The sequence below is a fragment of the Hesperophylax consimilis genome, chromosome 30, assembly GCF_061612785.1.
Source record: "Hesperophylax consimilis isolate HC1 chromosome 30, BYU_Hcon_1.0, whole genome shotgun sequence".
In the NCBI taxonomy this organism is placed as follows: Eukaryota; Metazoa; Arthropoda; class Insecta; order Trichoptera; family Limnephilidae; genus Hesperophylax; species Hesperophylax consimilis.
The window spans coordinates 4293316-4318566 of NC_142865.1; the positions used below are offsets into that span (position 1 = coordinate 4293316).

At 37.7% G+C, this 25251-nt stretch overlaps 1 protein-coding gene across 2 annotated transcripts in view; it reads left to right on the forward strand.

Moving 5' to 3' along the window:
• The first annotated feature begins 8844 nt into the window (after positions 1-8844).
• Spred (Sprouty-related protein with EVH-1 domain) overlaps positions 8845-25251 on the forward strand; it is a 61611-nt gene continuing 45204 nt past the window's right edge. For both annotated transcript variants that reach the window (XM_089649616.1, XM_089649617.1), the window contains exons 1-3: positions 8845-9045; positions 15142-15257; positions 20679-20896. In XM_089649616.1, the coding sequence (XP_089505742.1) occupies positions 9026-9045; positions 15142-15257; positions 20679-20896 (354 nt within the window). In that variant the 5' untranslated portion in view covers positions 8845-9025. The remainder of the gene's footprint in view (positions 9046-15141; positions 15258-20678; positions 20897-25251) is intronic.

The window sequence follows — 25251 nt, forward strand, 5'->3', positions numbered from 1 at the left end:
AGACCACCATTCAGTATTGAAACGTTGCTTGAAATGGCTTTGGTCGTGTTTGGTGACCAGATCTGAATAGCCAGGTACTCCCCCACCTTCCCCTTACCACTACCAACAGCCACACAACGTACCCCAATTGGGGATGCCATAGTCTCTCTGACTAGACAGTTGGGAGCACTTGGGACTCCAGTGGGTGTTCTTAAAATTAAAATAATTATATTTGGATGATTTGTAAAGCACCGTTTTTGTGAAAAATCACCGCTGCATAAATATATAATATATTTCTACAATGTTCTAGCTTATTACTAACTATAGACTAGACAAACCATTATCAACTTATAGCCAACAGGTTCGTCGATCACTAATACAAAACTATATGTACAATGCGTTTGACCAATGAACGTGGTACTGCATCAGAATGTACATTTATTATTATTTATTTATATTCTGTACAGGCAGATAATATACAGTACCATACCTGGAAGGTAACTTGAGATTAAAATTGTTTATAGTTTATTAGAGAAATAAAGCGTAAATTATAAATTACTACCTAGGATTGACATGGGTATCAAAAATAACTAGTACATAGTTCTATGAACAGTAGACCTCGTGCCCAAATATGCATTATACAGGGTGTATCGGCACGTACCCGACAAACTATAACCAGCTATTCCTTAGCACATTTGGAGTAAAAAATGTTATGGGCACTTTGCTGTCCCGTAACATTTTTTTTTAATAAAAAATTTATTATTCATATTTTCACCACATGTCACCAATGTTTTATCCTTTGTCAAAGTTTGAAAACCCGTCTGGAAATATTTTGTTCGAGTTTCGTTGAATAATGTACGTACGTACCTACGTTGGCGCGCTTTTACAATCACAACGAAATGGCACAGCACCATTCGTCTCATTTTTAACTATTATTATTTAGTGTGTACGAAAGAGCGAGGACACTTTTTGACGCACTTGCTAATAACAGCTGTTGAACGCGAGAAACAAGGCAAATGACAGTGGCGGAGTGTGGATTTTTTATTTATTTTTTGTTTTTAATGGAAAAAAAATGTTACCAGACAGCAAAGCGCCCATAACATTTTTTACTCCAAATGTGCTGAGTAATAGCTGGTTAAAGTTTGTCGGGTACTTGCCGATACACCCTGTACATAATTTATTTTATTTAATAAATCAAAACCAAAATTTCCTTTGAAATATTAAAAATTTACAAGTAAATAATAAACCATTTATTTTCTGTAACTTTTTTTTTTTAAATAAGGAATTATCCAATTTTCCCAAAGAAGTACTATACCAATGACAATTCTTTTTTCAAAATTTCTTCAGGCAGGTAGGCACCGTAATATTGAAAAAATGTAAGTAAAAAAGTCCAAATAAACACAATGAATTGTTCTAGAATTTCGCTATTATATACATGACCTCAGATTAGTTTGAAAAAGTATTTAACAACGCAAAACATCTACAAGTTTCTCGAGAATAATAGTTGGTCATACCTAGAATTAAATGACATGGAAATAAATAAGGCAGTTCGCAGACGAGAGACTTTAGTTGCAGCAACGCTTTAGGTTCCATGGAGGAGCAAAATAAAAACACAAGGTTTTTTTTTTAAATTCATTGTCACTAACTAACTAATTACCTAACCATTACGCCGTTTCTTTGCAGGGGTAGGCAAAGAGGACAGACCACCAAACAACTCGGTCTTGACACACACTCCTTGCCTCATTAACATTCATACACCATCTCATACACACTCTTCTAGTATTCTGACTCTTGACATGGTCCGACACAAGTATCTGATTCACTTGATCGTGCCATGTCTTCTTCGGGCGTCCCCGACTCCTGCTAACATTCGCATTTGCGCCATATATTTTCCTTACACTCCTTTCTTCGCTCATTCGCTCTACATTCTCAAACCATCTAAGCGTCCCTTTCTTAATTTTACTCATTACGCTTTCATTAGCCTTGCACTCTTTGCGGATTTCCACATTTCTTACACGATCATACATGGTTTTACCACACTTTTACCAACCATCTCAGGGTCCTCATTTCTACAGCATTCAGTCTACTTTCATCCTTCCTCTGCCAGTTCCTTGCCTCACACCCATACATCAGGGTAGGTACCAGCACTCCATTGTGGACTGCTAGCTTCGCTTCTATGGACATTTTTGTGTTAGCGCCAACTGCGTTCAGTCCTCCATTAATGGAGTTACCTGCATTTACCCTTCTTTCAATATCTCTGTCAGCCTTCCCATCTCTCTAGAACATACTTCCTAAATACATAAATTCATCCACCTACTCCAAGTATTCCTGATTCACAACTATATTGCACACTGTTTTCATACTCTCTCTTTTAAACACCATGACTTTAGACTTACTTTACATTCATCATTAACATATTATTCATTCATACTTCGTTCATCCTGACAGGAGAAACTGTAGATCTTCCATACTGTTAGCAATCATCACCGCATTATCAGCATACAACAGGCAACATACTTTCAAATTACTCAAATTAAGTCTTTCAATTTTCAACATGTAACATGTTTCATATGGGGCCGAGATAATACAGTTCGACTCCAATGCACTTAACAGCAGTTAGTTGTAAAAGATGAGAACTTTTTCCACTTAGCTAGTCTTCCCGTGGGACGGTAAGCAATCGACATAAACCGAATGCTGCAAAGACCCTCCACAGAAAATAAAGTTTGTCATTCATAGTAAGGTTAACTGTTTACAGTGCATTTTATTGTGGAACTTTTCTACGCTGGGTCTTACGGCATTTGGTTTATGTCGATTGCTTACCGATGAGTGGGCTATTTCTATAAATAGTTTTATTGTTATTAGAACAAAAGATTTATTATTAGTAATTAAACGCATTACATCTCCGAATTCACATCAGTAGGTAAGAAAACTTATTATATCAGCAGGTAAGAAAATTATTTTGTGAATTAATAGGTCTAATCAGTCAATAGACAATATTAATGACTCTCAAACGATAATTTGAGGTGGACTTGCGATTTGTCCGCAGTTGAATGATATCCATATATATATGTTGTGAGGCTGAAGGTAGTGAGTGAGGAAGGAAGGAGATGGGAAGAGGAAGCCTGGCTATTCAGATCTGGTCACCATTTCAAGCAAGTTTCAATTCTGAATGGTGGTTTACACCAGTGTGGTACTGGGATTTGAGCCCGCGATCATCCGATGGCTAGTCGAGAGTCTTCGGCGGGCCCCACAACTTACCCCGATTGGGGATGCCATAGTCTCACTAGCTCTAGATGGTTGGGAACAGTTAGGACTCTTGTGCATTATTCATAAAAAAAAATTTAAATCTTTTAAAATTTTCAATCAAAAATACGAAAGAATTAAACATTAGGGGGAGGTCCTCTAGTACCGTCACCTTAAGGATTATTTGTAATGAAATAAAAATCCTTTCGCTTATGTGCAAAATACCTAGTGAAATGTGTAAAGGAACTCTTTTACTATAAATAGAAATAATAAAATATCGATATATTTAGAAACAGTCAACTTTATTTATAAAATTGTAAGAACATAAACAAACGACATTTAAAAAATTGGCCTCCAGTACCGGCCAGCTAAAAATTCAATATTTTTCCAAGGTAATAATCGCTAAACATAAAAAATAATAGCAAAAAAATGAAATATTAACTTTATCCAAGACAATAATCGCAAATATATATAGCTGATGTCTCTGAAACGTTGGCGCCGGCCTCGTGTATCCAGATCTTACAATTTCCGCATTGAATCCAGTCTTAGTCATGAGACTCTAGACACAATGGGCAGACTGTATCTTCTTGAGTTGGTGTATTGGGAGACTGTTGACAATTTTTTTTATTTTTTGTACTATTTTTGGCAACATCTTTTCCTGAAAGCAAACGCTTGCCTCGCCTAACTGATTCAGCACACATTTTATCTGCCTTTTTCTGTTCCAGCATATTCATTTACTCAGCACCTTTTCCACGGCTTTTCGCAAATTGTTAGGATCCCAGGTCCCCTTTTTCTTCTTCGTCTGACTAATATCTTCCTGGTCTGGCATCTTTGTGTACCTAAAAGCAAAATTAATCACACAAACATTAATTTAAATAGTGGCCAGTACTGGAGGACCATTTTGTGGCCGGTACTGCAGAGAACGGAGTAAAATATAATTTCGACATAGCGTGACACTGTGCGAATAAAGATTTATTTTAAATGTATTTTATAATAGCTATATAAACACTCAATACATACCAAGTTTGACTTCTTTAGAAGTCGTCCTCAAAACTATAGAAATAACACACCGAACTTTAATCGTGCGGCGAACGTCCGCTCCTCCCAACAGATATCTTAACACTGACACGAAGCTAGTTGAAACTTGTCGCCGCCGAGCGGGGCATCTTCGTGTGATAGGGTGCGCCTGTTCTCACATTGCTGGAGGATTGGGGGCGGAGCTACGAAATCCGAACTTCACTTCATATCTGCCCGGCAAATTTAAACCTGTGACAATGAGAACTTGGCTTTCTTGGTTGGTTGTTATTTCTCCATAAGACTGCATAACAATTACATCGAAGAAGGCACTTTGTCATAAAAATACAAGTAGTGCATTCAAGTTTAAATGATCTTAAGAGTTACTAGTGAAGTAGGCCTATCGTAAAGGAATATCAGGATGGGTCACGGATTAAACACAAATTTCTTCTACTTTGTGATTTTATTCGGAAAACCTAGCATATATATAAGATTAAATAACAATTGTGAGGTCAGGCTTCTGGCAGAAAGCTTAAATAATACAAACATAAGCTTCAAATATCAATACAAACTACCAGAGCTAGGTAAGTTGGAGGTTAGTAATAAAAAGTACAATAACCTATCCTAGTAATGGTTTCGTAACCAGGAAGTAGAAGGTTAGGTTAGGTTAAAAAAAAATGTCCGTAGGGTTGATTATGTCTTGTAAATGTTTACTAATAACGACCTCCATGTTTCGTTTCTTTCAACTCAAAATCTCCCTCATACTTGAGAGATTTTCGAACGTCAAACCACAGTCAAACTTCAAGACTTCAAACAAATTATTCAAAATCAAGTTGATTGTTGCCAGCCTTCGTGTACACTCGGCAAACTTCGTAGTTCCGAGCCGCTTTGAGCCTTCGTGTTCACTCGGCAAACTTCGTAGCTCCGCCCCCAATCCTCCAGCAATGTGAGAACAGGCGCACCCCATGTGATACCATACTGCGAGTATTGCATGAACTGTCTCAGAGCCATCTGTTGTAGAATCTCGGAAATTGTAACTGGCTGGTACTAGAGGCCGGCCGGTACTGTAGGACCTCCCCCTATCTGTCATCTCAGAATTCCAAAGAAAAGATATGTCGACAATCAATGGCATTTTGAATTTCAATATTGAAAATATCAACTATCAGTTTGTATTTCCGCATTTAATATAATTGTAAAGTGAGGAACTATGTAACAAAGACTTGCCGCCCTGATTATTGCTATCTCGAATTTATATCAATTTGAGAGGCGGGTTTGAGTACCGCCGCCCTGGGAAACATTTATTGGATAATCAACACCTCTATCATAGGTCACACCCAAGTTCGCAGAACTTTCCGTCTTTGCTTTCCATAAAAAAACCCTCCCACACCATCCCAAAAGATAATATAATCGTGTATTGGGTTAATATTTAAAAAAAAAACTTTTAAATGTACTTACCTACCTATTTACTAAAAAAACATGTGTACCTACCTACTAATTTTGTTTTTCTTTAAATATTTTTTTAGAACGAAAGCCTCAATGAAAAACATTATAATACCGCGATTTGTAACAAAAGCCTTTGTCCCCGCAAATTGCATTTCGAAATTCAATGCAAAATGTCCATTGCCAGTTGCTATTTCCGTATTTAATAAAAGGGTGCGAGTGATATAATAGGTGCGCCCCCGTTAATTAATGCGTTCCTGGCTCAATGAACAACAACGGCAAACAATGAATTCAAAAAATCGATATAGTGCAGCCCGCCGAAGTCATTGGTCCCCTGACCTAGTTTCGTTGCTCAATGGAGGCTTTTCTGTATGGAAGTGTAAAATGTGGGGCTTCTCGATGTACCACGTTACATGTACCTAGGAGTTTCTGGATCAATCGGGTGTCCAGGTTTATGAATGCAGGCCTGGGAGAGGAGAGAGGGGACATTAATGGAGCCTACTTTGACCCAGTTCGGCGGTTTGCTCCGTTTGCTCTATGAAACGAGAGTAGGTACCGCACGGGGCCGTTTTGAATGTGCCGCGCGGTGACGCACGAAATTGCGCCAGAATTGCACATGGCTCGGATTCAAGATGGCGACAACTTTGAGCGGAGATTGGCGGGAATGAGATGACATTACACAGTGGAGTACTAAAATTAATTAATTAGTGTTTTATTGTATATTTAATGGTTAATGGGATGTGTGGGATTGCACACACATCCCCACACTCCGGAACACACACTTTACTATAATCATTATTTCTGTATTTGTTTACTCGTCGTAATAAATTTTATACATTTATTGGCTGGTGGCAATTATTTCCAACCAATCTGTAAGGTTTTTAAGCAATGATTTCATTTTATTATTCTTTAGTATTCTATAGAAGACTCGAATGTGAATGGTAGAATTCGGGGACGCGCGAGGAAGACATCACGATCAAGTGAACCAATTACTTGAGTCGAGCTATGTAAATTGTAAGAATAACAGAAGTGCGTATGTCTGAGACGACGTCTGCATGAGAAAGAGGCAATGATTGTGTGCCGAGACCGAGTTGTTTAGCGTTCTATCCTCTCTGCGTACCCCTGTGGGGAAACATCGTTAGTAAGTCAGTTAGAATTCTGAAAAAAATTATCAATGACGTGTTACTGTTAAATTAACCATCATATTTCGTATCGCCCCTCTTCGCGCTTTCCTTTCTTTGCCGTTCTTTAATACACTTATTTTTAATTTATTTCATTCAAATCACATCGAAAACGCTGTAATTTTGTTTTATTTCCACTGAGAAGCCAACCGATTTCTTAAGTAAGCATGGATTAAAACATCTAAGAAATGCCTTTCTTGCATTAACTCCACACAGAAGGCACTAAGGAAAATAAATTTTCTCCGAATCTCATTTTGAGGACGCTGTGTGTATAATACTCCCATGTAAATTTGAAAGAAAACCGATGTCGCTACTGTCATACATATTGCATGTTGTTTCTAGCCATTGATGTGTTGTATTGAGATAAGAAATGAAGCGAAAAAATAGTTTCCACTTCTGTACGTCCAATTAGCCTGGTTTTGCCTCCAACGCTCTATTGCCGAATGACCTGAAACCACAAAATGCGGTCTACGCACACAACCATCGCGTTCTAATAGTGTAACGCATAAATGAACCCATAAATGAACCACTCACGTGTCCGGTGTAACGTGTTTGGACTATTTAGATATGAGTACGCGATAATGCCTTTAATTGTATAGATTTATGGTTTTAGCCCATAAAGCACACGTTTTGTCTTTTTTACACTGCTTGACATCGTATATCGCCATTACATATGGTCGAAATGAAAAAATAAAATAATTTTCTTCATTTGAGATTATCAAAGATTGGTCAGTCTTTTGGATTATGAAACAAACCCACCTCACATTTCTTGTGTTCTTTAATCAAGTATTTCTTTACTTTAAACAAAATCCAGTTTAATTTCTTTTCCGATTCTCAAAATGAGCATCACCGGGCGCCTTTGTCCGTTTTTACTTCGGCAATTTCCGTCGGCCCCATCGGCCTAGCTCTGAGTATGTAAGGGCTTCGTTCTCTTAAAAATTTTCACTTTCATCTCTTGTCAGTCTCGCCTTTTACAGGCCACGAGCCCAGAGGAAAATTGCAATAGAAATTCTCGCGGCCAATGAGGAGCTAGAAATTTAACACATTTCAGAAAACATTGATACACGTTTACGATCGTAGAAAAGCAACGGCCTTGCGGTATAGATGAGAACTAAAATGGTTAAGCGTAGTAAATTTTCATATTTCGCTCTTGATGTTTGGTATTTTATACCAAGCCGCTAGGTGGCAGTGCAATAAATTGTCGCATGTCAGATGCGAGGGAGTTGCCATATTGTTATCCCACAGTATTTATTTGCATCCCTGGAATACCATGTCGGAAGCTTTGGGATGAATTTAAATGGTTTGGTGCTCTGCGGTATGAAAGAGAACTAAAATGATGTTCGAGTTGATTTTGCACAATTTTTCATATGTTTTGTGTTAGTTGTATTGTAAATCACTAGATGGCTAGAAAGAAAAATGTCGTAGTTTCGAAGTATGAGGTTTAGGTCGAGTTTCTCATCTCAACAATCTTACTATTGAATGTGAGAATAGCGAACGAAGCAAAGATGGGCGATTCGTTAGTCGAAAATATTATGCCACAGTAAACTCTAAAGTAACTTTGTATAAAGCATATTATCGCAGGACATTGCTGTGTCAGATGAAACTTTGTTATTCTGTTGAATATAAGGAATACAACCCCTTGAAATAACAACGTCCTATCTCATAAATTAATGCTTTGCAAAAATGCACTTTAAATAAATTTGTTTTAGAGTTTATTATCGCAAGAATTTGATGTGTTAGATATTCTAAGGGGTCGATATCGTAGTATTGAAGGTGGTAAAAGCGAACGATGTAAAGACGGGTGATTCGCTAGTCGGCAACTGGGCCAACTGACACGGTAATGTTATGCGATAGTAAACTCTAAAGTACGTTAGTTTAAAGTTGATTATTGCATAATCTTGCCGTGTGAGATGAATCTTTGTTATTTTATCACGTTGTAGTATTGAAGGTAAAGGAAAGCGAACGAAGCAAATATGGGCGACGGGATGAAACTTGTGGCTTTCCATTGAACATTGTCAGAGTGTTGGTTGAACGCAGGCGCGCTCCGGCCCGACGCAGGGCCGAACGCACGACACATTCCGCAAGCGAAGACTGATGTATTTATGCTTTAAAAATGGTGAATCAAGTGAGGTGGTGGCCAAAAACTAGGATATTCGACGTGTCAAACCATGACCGAGGCATATGAGGAGTAAGTACCCTTTTTCAAAACCTCCATTGATGAACGAACCTGTCAACCCGCTAAAAGGCTGGGTCCAGCCATTTCCATTCCCTGTTGTCTAGCACGAATCGTGAATAAACTCGTTTTAAAAACAATATATTCATTCCTTCCTTTAATTAGCGTGTGTAATGTCTCATAATTGTTTGTTATTCTTGTATTTATAACGCCCTTCGCCAGTTTTTGTTATATTTTGTTGCGCTACATGACGGCAGATCCAATCAATGACAAGACTTTTCATTCATAAAAGGCGAATGTTTCGTATTTCGTATGGCTTTCGTCTTTTATATCTATTTTAATGTTTTAATCGTGTTTACACATCCCGCTCATTCTTAAATTAACTATTTCAATGGAATATTTTAATTAAATTAAAATTTCAATATTTGTGGCACGTTACAGAGTGTGATAGATTCGATACTCTCAGTATCGCCCTGGTGGAAGAACACCATTCAGAATCGCGACATTGCTTGCAATGGCTTTAGCTGTGTTCTGATACAGATTTTCTCCACTCCCTGCAGTCTCAAAACATGGTCCAATTGGGGGATGTCATAGCTCTTTAGCCCACTAGCTCTTTAAAAATGAAATAATTGTATAATTAACTACTTAACTATTGTTTTCATCCAAATTTATACATATACCTTTCAAATTTTCATTCAAAACAACAATTCGATAATTTTCATTCACAAAGAAAAAAAAAATATATAGACTTCTTTTGTTTTATTTGAAATTGGTCTTCTGTGCAAATATAGCTTTTTATATAAAAAAATGGCTCTTAAACATTTCACTTGATAGTAGTGACTGTATATACATTGAAAGTCAAATAAATTTACATTAATAAAGTATTACAATCAACAGATAACAAGCTTTATATATTTTAATCAATTTATTCATAAGCTTTGAGTACAATAAACATAAAATTAAAATTACTCCTTTTTTCCATAAATCAATATTTTACGTTTTTTTCACCCTCAGGAATCTGTCATATTTCTTAAAGACGCTGTCAGATGGTCGGAGATTTTTTTGTATTTCCCCTTTGCAATAAAATCCAGATAGAGGGAATATTTATGAATGTATCTGAAAACTAAAAACTGTTTTTTAAAGGTGATGAAATACGCTATATAAATTTTAGTATTAGAAATAAACATATAATATTCGATGTATTAAAATTTTCAATGCAAACGTAAAAAAGTTTTAAAATTGGCAAATCTTACGTATTTACGTCTAAACACTAAACTTAATTACAGTTGACAATAAAAAAAAAACACATATTTTACTAGACAAATTGTATTATAAACATTACAGTCCCTTATTTTTTTAGTGTTTCATTTGAAAATAATTAATAAAAAATTCACAAAGTTTCATAAATTGCTCTCAAATTGCAGTCAAAATCTTTGGTTTCATAAAGGTGTACATTTCAATTCCTCTGTGGTTAACTTCTAGATTTGAATATAAAGCGTGGTGTTTTCTCTTTCTGTTTAAATCGTATTTCTCAGTAAGGGAGACAAAACGATTTCTATTAGACCATATGAACTGTTTCCACAAGTGAAAAAATTAACTCAACGCTAATAGATTTCTACGGCACGAAATATGAATAGATTTGCACAAAAACAGCGTTACCACGATAATGTTGTTTTTCCGCATAAGGGCTCAATTTGCAAATAGAAAAAAATATTTTATTATTAGCTGACTTGTACCTGTCGTTGCTCGACTTTTCTCTACTTTCAATAAATATAATATCCTTGTATTAAATATGTAAACCTTCCGGAAGAAATTCTCTATATGATAGTGAACAGATAATTTATTTTTATTTTTTTTATATTTTTTTTATAGTGAATACCTCACAAGAGTCCCAACTGCTCCCGTCTGGAGCCAGTGAGACTATGGCATCCCCAATTGGGGGATGTTGTGAGGCTGAAGGTAAGTGGGGAAGGGAAAGAGGAAAAAAAATAATGACAGGCTGATGCGCTCATATCTGATTTCATAATAATCTAACAGTAATTGAGTTGTTTTAAATTCAAAATAAGTTAATCCTTTCTTCTCTCTAAATAAGGATCCGATGGAGCTTTAAATAGGTTTATATTAGTAGAATGGATGACATGTTGTGGAAGTTTGTTCAACAGACAGATGCGGATAGTGACTTTATTTTATAATATTTAGAGATACCAATGTATTGTCACGATTACGAATTTACTAAAAGTTTTTTTTGTTGTTTGTTTTTGGGGTGTTATGCCGTGTTGCGCTAACTCCTTCTTTAGCCGACGTTTCGGACAGCGTTGCAGTGTCCATCATCAGGGCATGTGTGACATCTTCGGATCTACCGGATCTGCCCTGATGATGGAGACTGCAACGCTGTCCGAAACGTTGGCTAAAGAAGGAGTTAGCGCAACACGGCATAACACCCCAAAAACAAACAACAAAAATGCTTTTGGCCGTGAGAATCTAAAAACTTACCTTACTAAAAGTTTATCAAGAAATGGCCCGTAATCCCATTTTTAGTTCATTATGATCTGGGATGTTCCCGAACGTTCCAGACTATTCCCGAACATTGAAATGTCCTAATTTTTTATTTTTATATTTTGTACCTGCATACTGTGTGGATCAAATTCAACAAATTTTTTATTTATATATACTTTTGTGCAAGTGTTTTAAACAGTCATTTCCTGCACTATTTACAAGTATAATTTCATTAAATATTGTTATATATGTATGTAAAAGCCTTAATAGGCGTAAAATAAATAAATATTGTGGAATGCTCTTGAATGTTCTGAACTCTTCTAGAAATTTCTAGAGGGCGAAACTTCCAGCCCTTATATCTTCAAAAGCACGCCCTTCAGGTAAAATCGGGAACCATCTTCATGGATGGGAGATAGAGGGCTACCACACCATATAACTCCCTTGATCGTACCGTGACTCGTTTCTGAGTTTTAGCGGCACGCACATTGTACACTTACTTATATAATATATATATTGATTGTAAAATTAGCGGATAGTGAATTTGTTTTGTACTATTTATAGATGCTGAGTGCGAAAGATAATGATTTACAGAAATACACAATATCAGCTTATTATATTCATTCATAAAAAAAAGATTCATTGAAATCAGATATGTTGGATATTATGTTACATATGGAATTGATAACAATATGTACATATCTGATTCTGATTATAATAATTACTTATGTATTCAATACTATAAATTGTCAGAACCTTGTGCCAAGTATTTTTTTAATTTTTTTTTTTGTTTTAAAAAAAACCTAACCTAGCCTAACAGGTCTTTTACACAGATTTTTAGAGCATAATATAACCTAGTGAGCTATTGAAAATTATACACAACGTTTTTCAAGCATGAAATAACAGTAAACTGAATATGAAACAATATTAGTAAAACATGTGACAGTAACATAAAATAATATAGAAACTAGAACAATACTACCTACATATATAATAAGACAAATCACTAAAACTACATTACCAATGCACTGCTATAATTTCTAGGCTTTAAACAAAGTGCTGGTATAGATTACGCCTAATTCTATAAATGGAGTCAATAAATATATCAATAGCACCCCCAAACTTGTTGCCTAGATCATGCATCCTATTGGTTAGTGAGTGTGTCTGTGTTGTGTATGTATTGCAGAAGAATGTTAAATTTTTTCTTGTGTTCCTAGTCGGTACATGAAACTTAATTTTATATGTAACTAACGTTACAATAAGACCTGGGATCACAAGACTTGAGATGGAAACTGCTGGGATTCTTTAAAGAACTTATTCAATAACATATTTAATTAGGGTCTTCGTTGACCTATACAATATACAAATAAACAAAACGAATGTCCGACCTCTCCTGGAATATGCTTACCAAACATGGAGTCCATATTTTGAGAAAGATAAATATATATATAAAAGAGAAAGAATACAGAGATGATCCACAAAAATAGGAATAGCTTTGAAAGACCGGCAATATGAAGATAAGCACAAGGAACTAAGATTACCAACGTTAAAACAAAGAAGAGAAACGGGTGACTTGTCCTGGCATCCGAGAAATCTTCACCACCAAGTAAAATATAAATGTCTGTGGACACAAATTAATAAAGCACCCTTTGCATCCAATCCTAGGAAACACTTCCTTGCAAATAGAGTAGTGGAAGCATGGAACTAACTTCCACAACATGTCATCCATTCTACTAATATAGAGTAGTGGAAGCATGGAACAAACTTCCACAACATGTCATCCATTCTACTAATATAGAGTAGTGGAAGCATGGAACAAACTTCCACAACATGTCATCCATTCTACTAATATAGAGTAGTGGAAGCATGGAACAAACTTCCACAACATGTCATCCATTCTACTAATATAGAGTAGTGGAAGCATGGAACAAACTTCCACAACATGTCATCCATTCTACTAATATAGAGTAGTGGAAGCATGGAACAAACTTCCACAACATGTCATCCATTCTACTAATATAGAGTAGTGGAAGCATGGAACAAACTTCCACAACATGTCATCCATTCTACTAATATAGAGTAGTGGAAGCATGGAACAAACTTCCACAACATGTCATCCATTCTACTAATATAGAGTAGTGGAAGCATGGAACAAACTTCCACAACATGTCATCCATTCTACTAATATAGAGTAGTGGAAGCATGGAACAAACTTCCACAACATGTCATCCATTCTACTAATATAGAGTAGTGGAAGCATGGAACAAACTTCCACAACATGTCATCCATTCTACTAATATAGAGTAGTGGAAGCATGGAACAAACTTCCACAACATGTCATCCATTCTACTAATATAGAGTAGTGGAAGCATGGAACAAACTTCCACAACATGTCATCCATTCTACTAATATAGAGTAGTGGAAGCATGGAACAAACTTCCACAACATGTCATCCATTCTACTAATATAGAGTAGTGGAAGCATGGAACAAACTTCCACAACATGTCATCCATTCTACTAATATAGAGTAGTGGAAGCATGGAACAAACTTCCACAACATGTCATCCATTCTACTAATATAGAGTAGTGGAAGCATGGAACAAACTTCCACAACATGTCATCCATTCTACTAATATAGAGTAGTGGAAGCATGGAACAAACTTCCACAACATGTCATCCATTCTACTAATATAGAGTAGTGGAAGCATGGAACAAACTTCCACAACATGTCATCCATTCTACTAATATAGAGTAGTGGAAGCATGGAACAAACTTCCACAACATGTCATCCATTCTACTAATATAGAGTAGTGGAAGCATGGAACAAACTTCCACAACATGTCATCCATTCTACTAATATAGAGTAGTGGAAGCATGGAACAAACTTCCACAACATGTCATCCATTCTACTAATATAGAGTAGTGGAAGCATGGAACAAACTTCCACAACATGTCATCCATTCTACTAATATAGAGTAGTGGAAGCATGGAACAAACTTCCACAACATGTCATCCATTCTACTAATATAGAGTAGTGGAAGCATGGAACAAACTTCCACCACATATCATCCATTCTACTAATATAAACCTTTTTAAAACTTGCTTGGATTCTTATTTGGACAAAAGAAAGGATTAACTTATTTTAAATTTAAAACAACTCAATTACTGTTAAACTTATTGTGGAGTGGATAAATAAATGCAATGGGTTTCCTGGCAGTCATCACGGTTCAATCTCCTGCTAATTGAGTCCTCTATCACTGCACAATACATATGTAGAAACTTACAAACTGTACCTACAATGTATTTTTAGATACTGACACTTCTAGCCAAACTGAGCACTCCAACTTGGAGAAGCTGGCAAAGTGAACAAGTTTGACAAGAGAAGCAGAAGAAGGTCACCAATGCTCTGGAGTGACCAGTACGTCGGTATCCTTGTCTCTCCAAGTAGCGCAGAACCGCGAGAAGTGGACGAGCCTTACACACCAGGGATTTTGAAATGGGAGGTCACAATCCCTGACTTAAAAATAATCTAAGGATTTTGCACCGCATGAGCCATGCAGTCTGTCTCCGTTTCAATCAGTATTGCCGTGTATTAATGTTTATTATTGTTTATTGCAGTGATTGGCTGGTCCGTGTGCGAGCGCAAGTGATGTGCCGCGACGACTGCACCGGGGGATGGGTGCCGCTGGGCGGGGGCGGCCTCTCCAACGTCATGGTTCGCAAGCGTCCATTCGGTAAGTCCCACCAACTTGTTCGATTTCTCTGACTCCTCAATCTGGAGGTCTATAATAAATCCCTTTAGAATATCCTCTTTACCAGTTTTCCAGAGGCATATCTATGATGAACCAAATGACTCCCAATGCCATAACATAAGTTTTAACTTTAGCATGTTTGCAAGTAGCTCTTTGGTAAGTCCAACCAACATACTTGTCTGTTTCTCTGACTTCTCCATCAAGAGTATATCTGCGAATTAGAGTATCAACCAATGCCTGCTTCATTCATTCATCACATGAATTGATGAGGTAGAAATGGGCCCTCTTGAGGCCCTAGTTCATGTGAGCCGCATTCTGCTCTTTGTCTGCAGCTCATTATATATATGTCTATCTCACTTGAAAGTCTGCCAACCTCTGCCCTACACTGACTCGCAGACCTAGACAAAACCCCCCACCATTTGAAAGAAGAAGAAGACTTGTATCTCTATCTGTCTCTTCTATAATATACCTTCGGTCCATCATATTGTGCACTTCTAAAATATCCCCTGCACCAGTTTCCCGAAGGCATGATGAATTAAGTGACTCCCGATGCCGTCGATTGGCTGAATCAGAATCTCAATTTGACCTCCACCGACCCTCCTGCACCACAAGAAGAAGAAGATAAAGAACTTTTCCGTCAGTTATCGCTTCTTCCTCGAAAGCTTGGAGAGTTCTTCAGCCATTAATATCATTCTTAATGTGCGTGTGGTTTTAATCTCTCCACATTCACGCAATGCAAAGTTCATGTGCATCCATTTGAGCATTATGTATCCACAGCATGTGATTAGCTGACAAAAACAACAACATGTTCGTTATGTTTGACAGCCGATTGCAATTTGATCAAAAGCTGAAACGTACCACGAAGAATCGGTGATTAAAAGAGACCGTTCAAATGTCAAATATTCCAAATGGCGCTGATTGACAAATGTGACAAAGAGTTTGAATCAAGCCAACTCGTGTTTATAAGAACCAAAATACAAATCATTTTATAGCATTTTTTTTTTTACATTAACTTCATAGAGGAGGCTCTGAGGGAAATGATTTCTATGATATGGATATGTGTGACCTTTGATGATGCTGTGTGCAGTGTCTTTTTGAGGAAAGAAAGTTGTGAACTTTTTTGCAGGAGGGAGGAAACACAGGCTGGCAAAACATTCCACGGCCAGCTGTTTGCGAATCTTGCGATCATATATGTATAAAGATAGTTGCCAATAAAAATGTGCGGTGAGAAAAATGAAGACAATGTCGGTAGTTCTTATTCGAAGTATGATACAGTTAAAATATGACCGAAGGAGATAGGGTCGCATTAGCTCAGTTGGTAAAGCGGTGTCACGCAAGGAAAGGGTCCTGGGTTTGAGTCCTAGATGTAACCGTATCTTTTTCTGTTTTAGATTTTTGTTCAGGAATTGCTAATATTGTCTTCAATAATCAAATTAAAATTGATTTATCTAAATACAGGGTTGTCCAATAAGAGGTGTTATTTTGAATAGCCCGCTATTTCGGTAGATGTTTTTGACAAGTAGAAACTACGCCATTAATAAAAATGGAACGATACACACTTCAACAACGCATTGAAATTATTAAAATTCACTTGAGTGAATCAAATGCAAATCATCTTGAGTGATGAGGCCCATTTCCACCTCGGTGGCTTCGTCAACAAGCAAAATTGTCGCATCTGGGGCTCGGAAAACCCAAGAATTATTGTTGAAAAGCCTCTCTATCCTCAACGTGTGACTGTTTGGTGCGGTTTATGGTCTGGCGGAGTCATTGGACCTGACTTTTTCGAAAATGAGGCTCGAGCAACAGTTACGGTGAATGGATTGCGCTATCGAGAGATGATTAATGATTTTTTATGGCCGGAATTGGATGGTATTGATCTGGACAACGTTTACTTTCAACAAGACGGCGCTATTGATCTTTTACGATTGAATATCAAAATAACACCTCTTATTGGAAACCCTGTAGAATCGACAACATGTTGTGGAAGTTTGTTCCAATCATCCACTACTATATTTGCAAGGAAGTGTTGCCTAGGATTGAATGCAAAAGGTGTTTTATCAATTTGTGTCTACAGAGAATTATATTTTACTTGGTGGTGAAGACTTCTTGGATGTCAGGACAAGTCACCCGTTTCTCTTCTTTCTTTTAACGTTGATCATCTTAGTTCCTTGAGCTTATCTTCATATTGCCGGTCTTTCAGATGTAAATCGTCTGTGTACTCTATGTATTAGATCTATATCAAAATATGGACTCCATATATGGAAAGCATATTCCAGAAGTGGTCATATACATATGTTTTGTATATTTATTTATCGCGGATAAATGTATTTATTGACATTTGCATATTATATTTTTATCTTTAGTGAATAATCCTTCACCACAAGTGTCATGTGAGATATTTTATATTGTATACATGACACGGTTATTCATTCATAAAAGCGTGGGTTTGGTGTGTTTATTTTTACACTGGAGGAAATTGTTTGTGGTTTCAAACTCACCGTAAATAATAAATCACTAGGATGGACGATGCCACATTTCCTTGCGCATAAAATATAACATGTTCTTGTTATTATTTGCGGTGGCATTAAATACTATACACTAATAATAATTCGATAATTTTTATGGTGCCGTTTTTAAAGTGTTCTAAAAAATATCACCTTATAATAATAATAATATTTGGATGATTTATATAGCACGGTTTTTGTGCAAAATCATTTCAAGGGCGCTGTACACATATATAATACATTTCTACAATGATCTATGTTATTACTAACTATATATGGAGATAATAGACAGTACCATACTTACCTGGTAGGTCACTTGAGATTAACTTTAACTAATTGTTTATTAGCGAAATTTAGATTCAGGATTTAGGACATAATTGGATATAACTGGACTTTCTCTCAGGAATGGTGTATTTAATTTAAGGGTATGACAGCTTAAAAAGGTAAGTTTTTAGTTTAGACCTGAATTCTGTTGGACTTGTTATGGATCTTAGTTCCGGAGGGAGTTTATTCCAAGCCTTCGGCCCAGATACTCCGAAAGCGCGATCACCAAACTTAGTATTTGGCTTGCGCTTAGGTTCCATCAGTCTGCCTACAGCTGCTTCAATTATTACTGTAGTATAATTTCAAAAGATGCCAAAGAAGCGAAACTAGCAGTACACACTGGAATGCTGGCATCTATCATGGAAATGGCAGAAGATAAATAGCAGATTGAATGCTGTAGAAATGAGATCCCTGAAATGTATGTCTGAAGTGTTCTGAAATTCTTTTGGAGATAGTCCGCTCTGTCTGGCCTACATAGACCTTGTCACATCCGGAACAGCTGAGTTTATACACTCCATCTGTTTCCATAGGAAACTTAGTCTTTGCAGACCTCAGTAAGTCCTGTATCTTTGTTGTTGTTCCGAAGACAGTCTTGATATTTTCCTTTCTCAAAAGCCTGGCAATTTTGTCTGTCACATTGTGCACATAAGGCAGGAAGGCACAGCCTTTCGACTCTTGTTCAACTCTGTCTTCGTTTGGTGCAGATTTGGCTCTTATGATTTGCCTTGTCTGACTTGCTGGGTAGCCGTTACGCTCCAGTGCATCGGTCAGCTTCGTAAGTTCCGCTCCGATTTTATGTTCTTCGCATATTCTGGTCGCTCGGGTCACCAATGTATGGATAAGTCCTCTCTTCTGCGCTGGGTGGTGGTGCGAATCAGCGTGTAAGTACCGATTCGTATGGGTTGGTTTCCTATATACAGTATGCCCTAGGCTTAAAATGATACGTTAATGTTAGCTCAGAGGGTTGGAGCTGGCAACACGGTATGACAACCTCATACATAAGCTCACATTTTAACACAACCTCAAATAAGACATCTGCCCTGATGATGGACACTGCAATGCTGTCCGAAACGTTGGCTAAAGAAGGAGTTAGCGCAACACGGCATAATACCCCAAAAACAAATAGCAAAAATACTTTTGGCCGTGAAAATCTTAAATCATATTTTACTATTGTTTTATTTTATTTATTTATTTAACGCCCAGAGGGCTTTTACATAGTTGGTAGTATAATTTTAATTTGACAGATACTTTGAAACATAAAAAATAAGAATAAAATTACATTTGATAAAAGCTATGCAACAAGTCATACAAACACAAGAAACAACAACAGAAAATTACAGCTATTTGTAGGTTTACATGATGTGTTTAGGAGTATTGTTGAAATAAATGTTTTAAATGATCCACAAAACTTGCCAAGTTGGTATTGAATATGTCAACATCACCCAAGTAATGATTTCCCATGGTGTGAAGTCGTTGTATCGGAGAGTGGGCAATGTAGTTACGCTTATGTGTGCTGCTGTAGAATATTGTATTTTGTCGTGTTGTTACTGTGGGTGTATGTATGTTTATAAGTTGCAGGAGTTCACAACAGTCGAATTTAGAGATAAGTATTTTGAATAAGAACGTTAAATCGTTTATTTTACGTCTATCTTCTAATGTATGTATTTTTAGAGTATTTAATAAGAAATTGTATTTTAAGTCTTCGACAGGGATATTTAATTTAAAATTTATAAAATGTAGAATTTTTTTTTGTATTCGCTCAATGTTGTTAATGTGAATTTTATAAGATGGAGACCAAACTACTGAGTTATATTCAATTAGACTTCTTATTAGAGATACGTATAATAGTTAAATGGCTTGTAAAGAATTAAAGTTTTTAGTTGTTCTTAATACGAAGCCTAGTGTTTTCATACCTTTGTTCACAATTTGATGGATATGATTGGTGAAACTTAGTTTTTCGTCCAAAATAATTCCAAGATCTCTCATTTCCGTGACTCTTTCTAAAGCTATGTTATTGATGGAATATTCGAATAAAACAGGTTTTTTGTTTCTGAAGAAAGTCAAGGTTTTGCTCTTTACTACATTTAAAAATAAATTATTTTGAACGCAAGAAACGTGGAGATTTGCAAAGAATGCAAGACTGATGTTAGTGTAATGAGTAAGATTATGAAAGGGATGCTCAGATGGTTTGGGCAATTAGAGCAAATGAATGAAGAAGGGAGTGTAACGAGAATGTGTAATGTGAATTGTAAAAGAAGTCGGGGATGCCCAAGGAAGACGTGACACGATATCAAGTGAACCAAATACTTGAGTCAACAGAAGAGTATGTATGAGACGATGTACGAATGTGAATGAAGCAACGAGTGTGCGCCAAGACCAAGTTGTTTGGCGAAATGCAAAACGGTTGACTTAAATTAGGACTTTGCTATGTTAAGTCAATTATGCTTTATTGACCGCGTTGCATTAAAATCGTGTAAAAACAGAATTGACTTCATAATGTTAATTTAGTTTTCAAAATATCAATAAATTAATAATATTTCTTTTATTCTTATTGTGTGTTTGTTAAACTTTCCAGCGCCCAACAACCTAGAGGCCATCATGCAGGAGGGTGTGCGCGTGCCCGCCCGCCCGACCCCCTCGCACCCTCGCAACCCGCCCTCGGTCGCCACCGCCACCACCACCCCCCACACCAACCCCAGCACCGTGGTCACCGGTGGGGTCCACAACAACAATAACAACACCGGCAGCGGCAGCAATTCCAACGGCAGCTCCAACGGACACAAGTACAAACAGGTCAGTGGTGGTTGAAGGGTTAATTGGAATTTGTAGTGATTCTGACGGCTTCGAAATTGATGTACAAACTCGACTTAGCCAAACGTTTGTTAGTAGTGATTGAACGAGGGTTAATTATTGAACTTTGCCACATTTTTGGCAAGTTGTAATTGGATTGTACGAACTCGGTTTAGCCGTTAGAGATAAAACAGTCTATCTACTGTCGGTGACTGAGATAACCACCGGGAACATAGAAATGAATGCTCTCCTGATAGCCGAGTTTTAAAACCATCCACGAATCAGTTTGAAGAAATGTGCAGCAATGTGCACATCCCTTCTGACCCGTAGATAGTTCATTCCGAGCATACCCAAAATAAAGTCAGTGGGATAGAGCCACGGGTAGTAGCCGTTCTCCCTCATCTCAGAACTTTCTTCTGAACTCTCTCCGACATGCGATAATACTTTACCTGGTGTGCACTCCAAATTTAAAATTTTTTTTTTTTTTTTAAAAGAAAGACAAATATTCCTGGGTTATGAATAACCTGACAATATTTTAAAATCTCCTACTACCACCACAGTAAGCTGAAAATGTTGCTTGTGTTGTGATGGAGGACTTAGCCAGACGAGGAATTGAACACGCTACGCCTGAGTGGGACCCAAGCGCGATGTCAACTCGGCCACCGACCGGCCCTACTTCCTACTGTTCCTATATGCGCCCTACTGTCGAATTTGGCAGCCATCTCTGGTCCGGAGCCCCAAAATACCTGAAAAAAACCCTTGACTCTGTGCAGAAACGGGCGGTCTGTTTGATAGATTCCCCAATCTTAACAAACGGACTGCAATCTTTAGAGCACAGGCGTCAGGTAGGTATGCTGTCCTTGTTCTATCGGTATTACAATGGAAGATGCTCTGAGGAACTAGCGTCATTGATCCCTTCGGCACCGGTGCGTAGTCGGGATACACGCCAAACGCGCGCCCAACATTTGTACACGGTTGACATTTGTCACATGAGAACGGGTCGCTTCTACGATTCGTTCTTAAGTTCAACAGCTCGGCTGTGGAACGAACTGCCGGCCTCTGTGTTTCCTCCCTCCTACAACATGGGACTCTTCAAGACCCATGTTCACTCCTTCCTCTCCACAAAAAGACCCTCCACACAGCATCCCCAAAGATGACATAGGCCCTGAGGGAAATTATTTTCTTCAGGGCCTCCTGTGTGGAGTTAATATTAAAAAAATATATATATATATTACAGACCCACTTTTAAGTCTAGTCCTTACTAAGGAATTGATTAAAACTATGAGAACCAAGTGCATAAAAAAAAGTCCAGCATTCTCAATGAAGTGCTACAAGCCATCTCAATATGAACATGAAATGTCAGCCTACTGTCAAACATGATTCCAAGTATAAGTGGTGCCAGCCGCAAGAGATACACTAGAAGTGTGTTTTGTGCTTGTTTTAGTACTTGAAGTAAGGTCAATTTTTCTTTACTTCTGGTGAATTTGATCAAACATTTTCTGTCTCATTCGCTCTACATGCCCAAACCATCTAAGCGTCCCTTTCTTGATCTTACTCATTACGTTTACATCAGCCTTGCACTCTTTGCGGATCTCCACATTCCTCACACGATCATACATGGTTTTATACACATATGCCTCAGGGATCTCATTTCTACAGCATTCAGTCTACTTTCATCCTTTCTCTGGCAGTTCCATGCCTCACTTCCATACATCAGGGTAGGTACCAGCACTCCATTGTGGACTGCTAACTTCGCTTCTTTGGACAATTTTTTGTTAGCGCCAACTGCATTCAGTCCTCCATTAATGGAGTTACCTGCATTTACCCTTCTACATTTATATGCTGTGTGTACGATACTAGAATCACTTTGGTGATTTCAACAAATTTATAATTTGAAACCTTGTCTGAAATGGATTAAGCTATGTTTAATGATGAGATGTTTATAGCCAGGCTCTTCCAATTTCCTTCTCCCCACCACCCATTTAACATCGCAACATTCCCCAACATTGTGTATACCAATAAAATAATTAATGGAACAAAAAAATTATTTTCTGTAGAGTAGAGTAGAGCCAATAATTTTTTATAATATTTTTTCTAGGACTAAGTATTCATTGTCACTATAACCAAGTTACACATATTGTCCAACTAGTTTAACCACTTGAGTATCGATAATTCCTCAAACGATTAAGGTTTCCGGGCAATCTATGTTAGATTCGGCCGCGCTCGTTCCAAAAAACATTGGGGTATGAGATAAGTGACTTGTTTTTTTGTTAGTGTTTGAACTATAACACTTACTAAGTAATTTAATAAATCTTCTTGAATGTTGAAAAATTAACATAAACCAATTAAAAAAGTATTGGTAGTTGATATCTTCAAGCCGTGCTTCAGAAATATGTAAGTACACTGAACAAAAATTGGCATTAGCCTGCTGGCTTCGAAATTATTTACACTGAACAAACATCGGCGAGTATTGACAGCAGAGTTTATGTAAGTACACTGAACAAAGATTGGCATTAGCCTGCTGGCTTCAAAATTATTTACACTGAACAAACATCGGCGAGTATTGACAGCAGAGTTTATGTAAGTACACTGAACAAAGATTGGCATTAGCCTGCTGGCTTCAAAATTATTTACACTGAACAAACATCGGCGAGTATTGACAGCAGAGTTTATGTAAGTACACTGAACAAAGATTGGCATTAGCCTGCTGGCTTCAAAATTATTTACACTGAACAAACATCGGCGAGTATTGACAGCAGAGTTTATGTAAGTACACTGAACAAAGATTGGCATTAGCCTGCTGGCTTCAAAATTATTTACACTGAACAAACATCGGCGAGTATTGACATCAGAATTTATGTAAGTACACTGAACAAAGATTGGAATTAGGCTACTGGCTTTAAAATTATTTACACTGAACAAACATCGGCGAGTATTGACAGCAGAATTTATGTAAGTACACTGAACAAAGATTAGCTTCACAGTGCTTTATAATGTATGTATAGAAATAAACAGTATCAACATTTTTAAAATTGTGTTGTCAGATGTTAGTTAAGGCGTTAAACAATTTTCTTTGCCTGGTTTTGCAATTCTAGGTGGCGTACGTAATAATGAACAAAAATTGACATTCATTACAACCATTGTATATCAAAATTATTCACACTGAAGTAAGAATTGATAATGACAATGTCAATACAGCGTCTCTGTTCAGATGGAAAACAGTTTCCAAAAGACTTCCAAGCGGCGTACGTAATTTGCAGGCGGACTGGAAGCCGGTGGATTTTGTGGTGCCGACGGTGGTGGAGCGCGCCAAGACTCCCACCATCTCCTCGGTGTGGGGGGACCGGCGAGAGGGGCTGGCGCAGCGCTACTACAACTGGCGCGTGTGGTGGCGCGGCGAGTGCAAGGTGGCGGCCGGGGCTCGACGGCGCAGCCAAAAGAGCAAATCTGTAACGTACAATGCTTATTTCTCGATAGTGGAGTTTGTTCATAGGGATCATTATCTCCTCAGCGCGTGGGGTACCGCTAAGGACACGTAAGCGAAAGTACACGAGACCATGAGTCTCCACGGCCATGTTCACGGGGCCTCCGATAAAGAGATATAGGGAGTAAGTCAATGAGACCTCTTTCCCTCCACTTTACAGCGATCACCACGAGTTTTTCCAATTTCCAGGGAGTCTTTCCAGCCATACTCACGGGCTCTCCGATATGGAGACTTAAGGGTAAGTCAATGAAATCTATTTCCCTCCACTTCACAGCGATCACTACGAGCTTCTCCAATTTGCGGAGTTCTTTCCATCCATACTCACGGGGTCTCCGACATGGAGACTTGGAGGTAAGTCCGAGAGACCTATTTCCCTCCACTTCACAGCGATCACCAAGAGTTTCTCCGATTGAGTGGGTCTCCAATATGGAGACTTAGGGGTAAGTTCATGAGGGCTCTTTCCCTCCACTTCACAGCGATCACAACGGATTTCTCCAATTTGGCAGAGTCTTTCCAGCCATACTCACAGGGTCTTCGATATGGAGACTTCGGTTAAGTCTATGAGACCTATTTCCCTTTACTTCACAGCGATCACCATGAGTTCCTCCGAGCTGCGCGGCAGTCTCTCTAGCCGTGTTTAAGGGGTCTCCAATATGTAGATCGGGTCTCTCAAATCATATGGTCGAAGGTTTGAACCATTGAATCATCTGCCAAATGCTTCTAACTCATTAACGGTTCAGGACCCTTTAAGAAGTAGGGAAGATTTAGCAGCTGAAGTAATCAGCAATCTAGTATTGAAACATGTTTTTATATCACAGGATGCATTTGAAACTATTTATATACACTGTAAGGTATTTTATATATTCTATTTGCA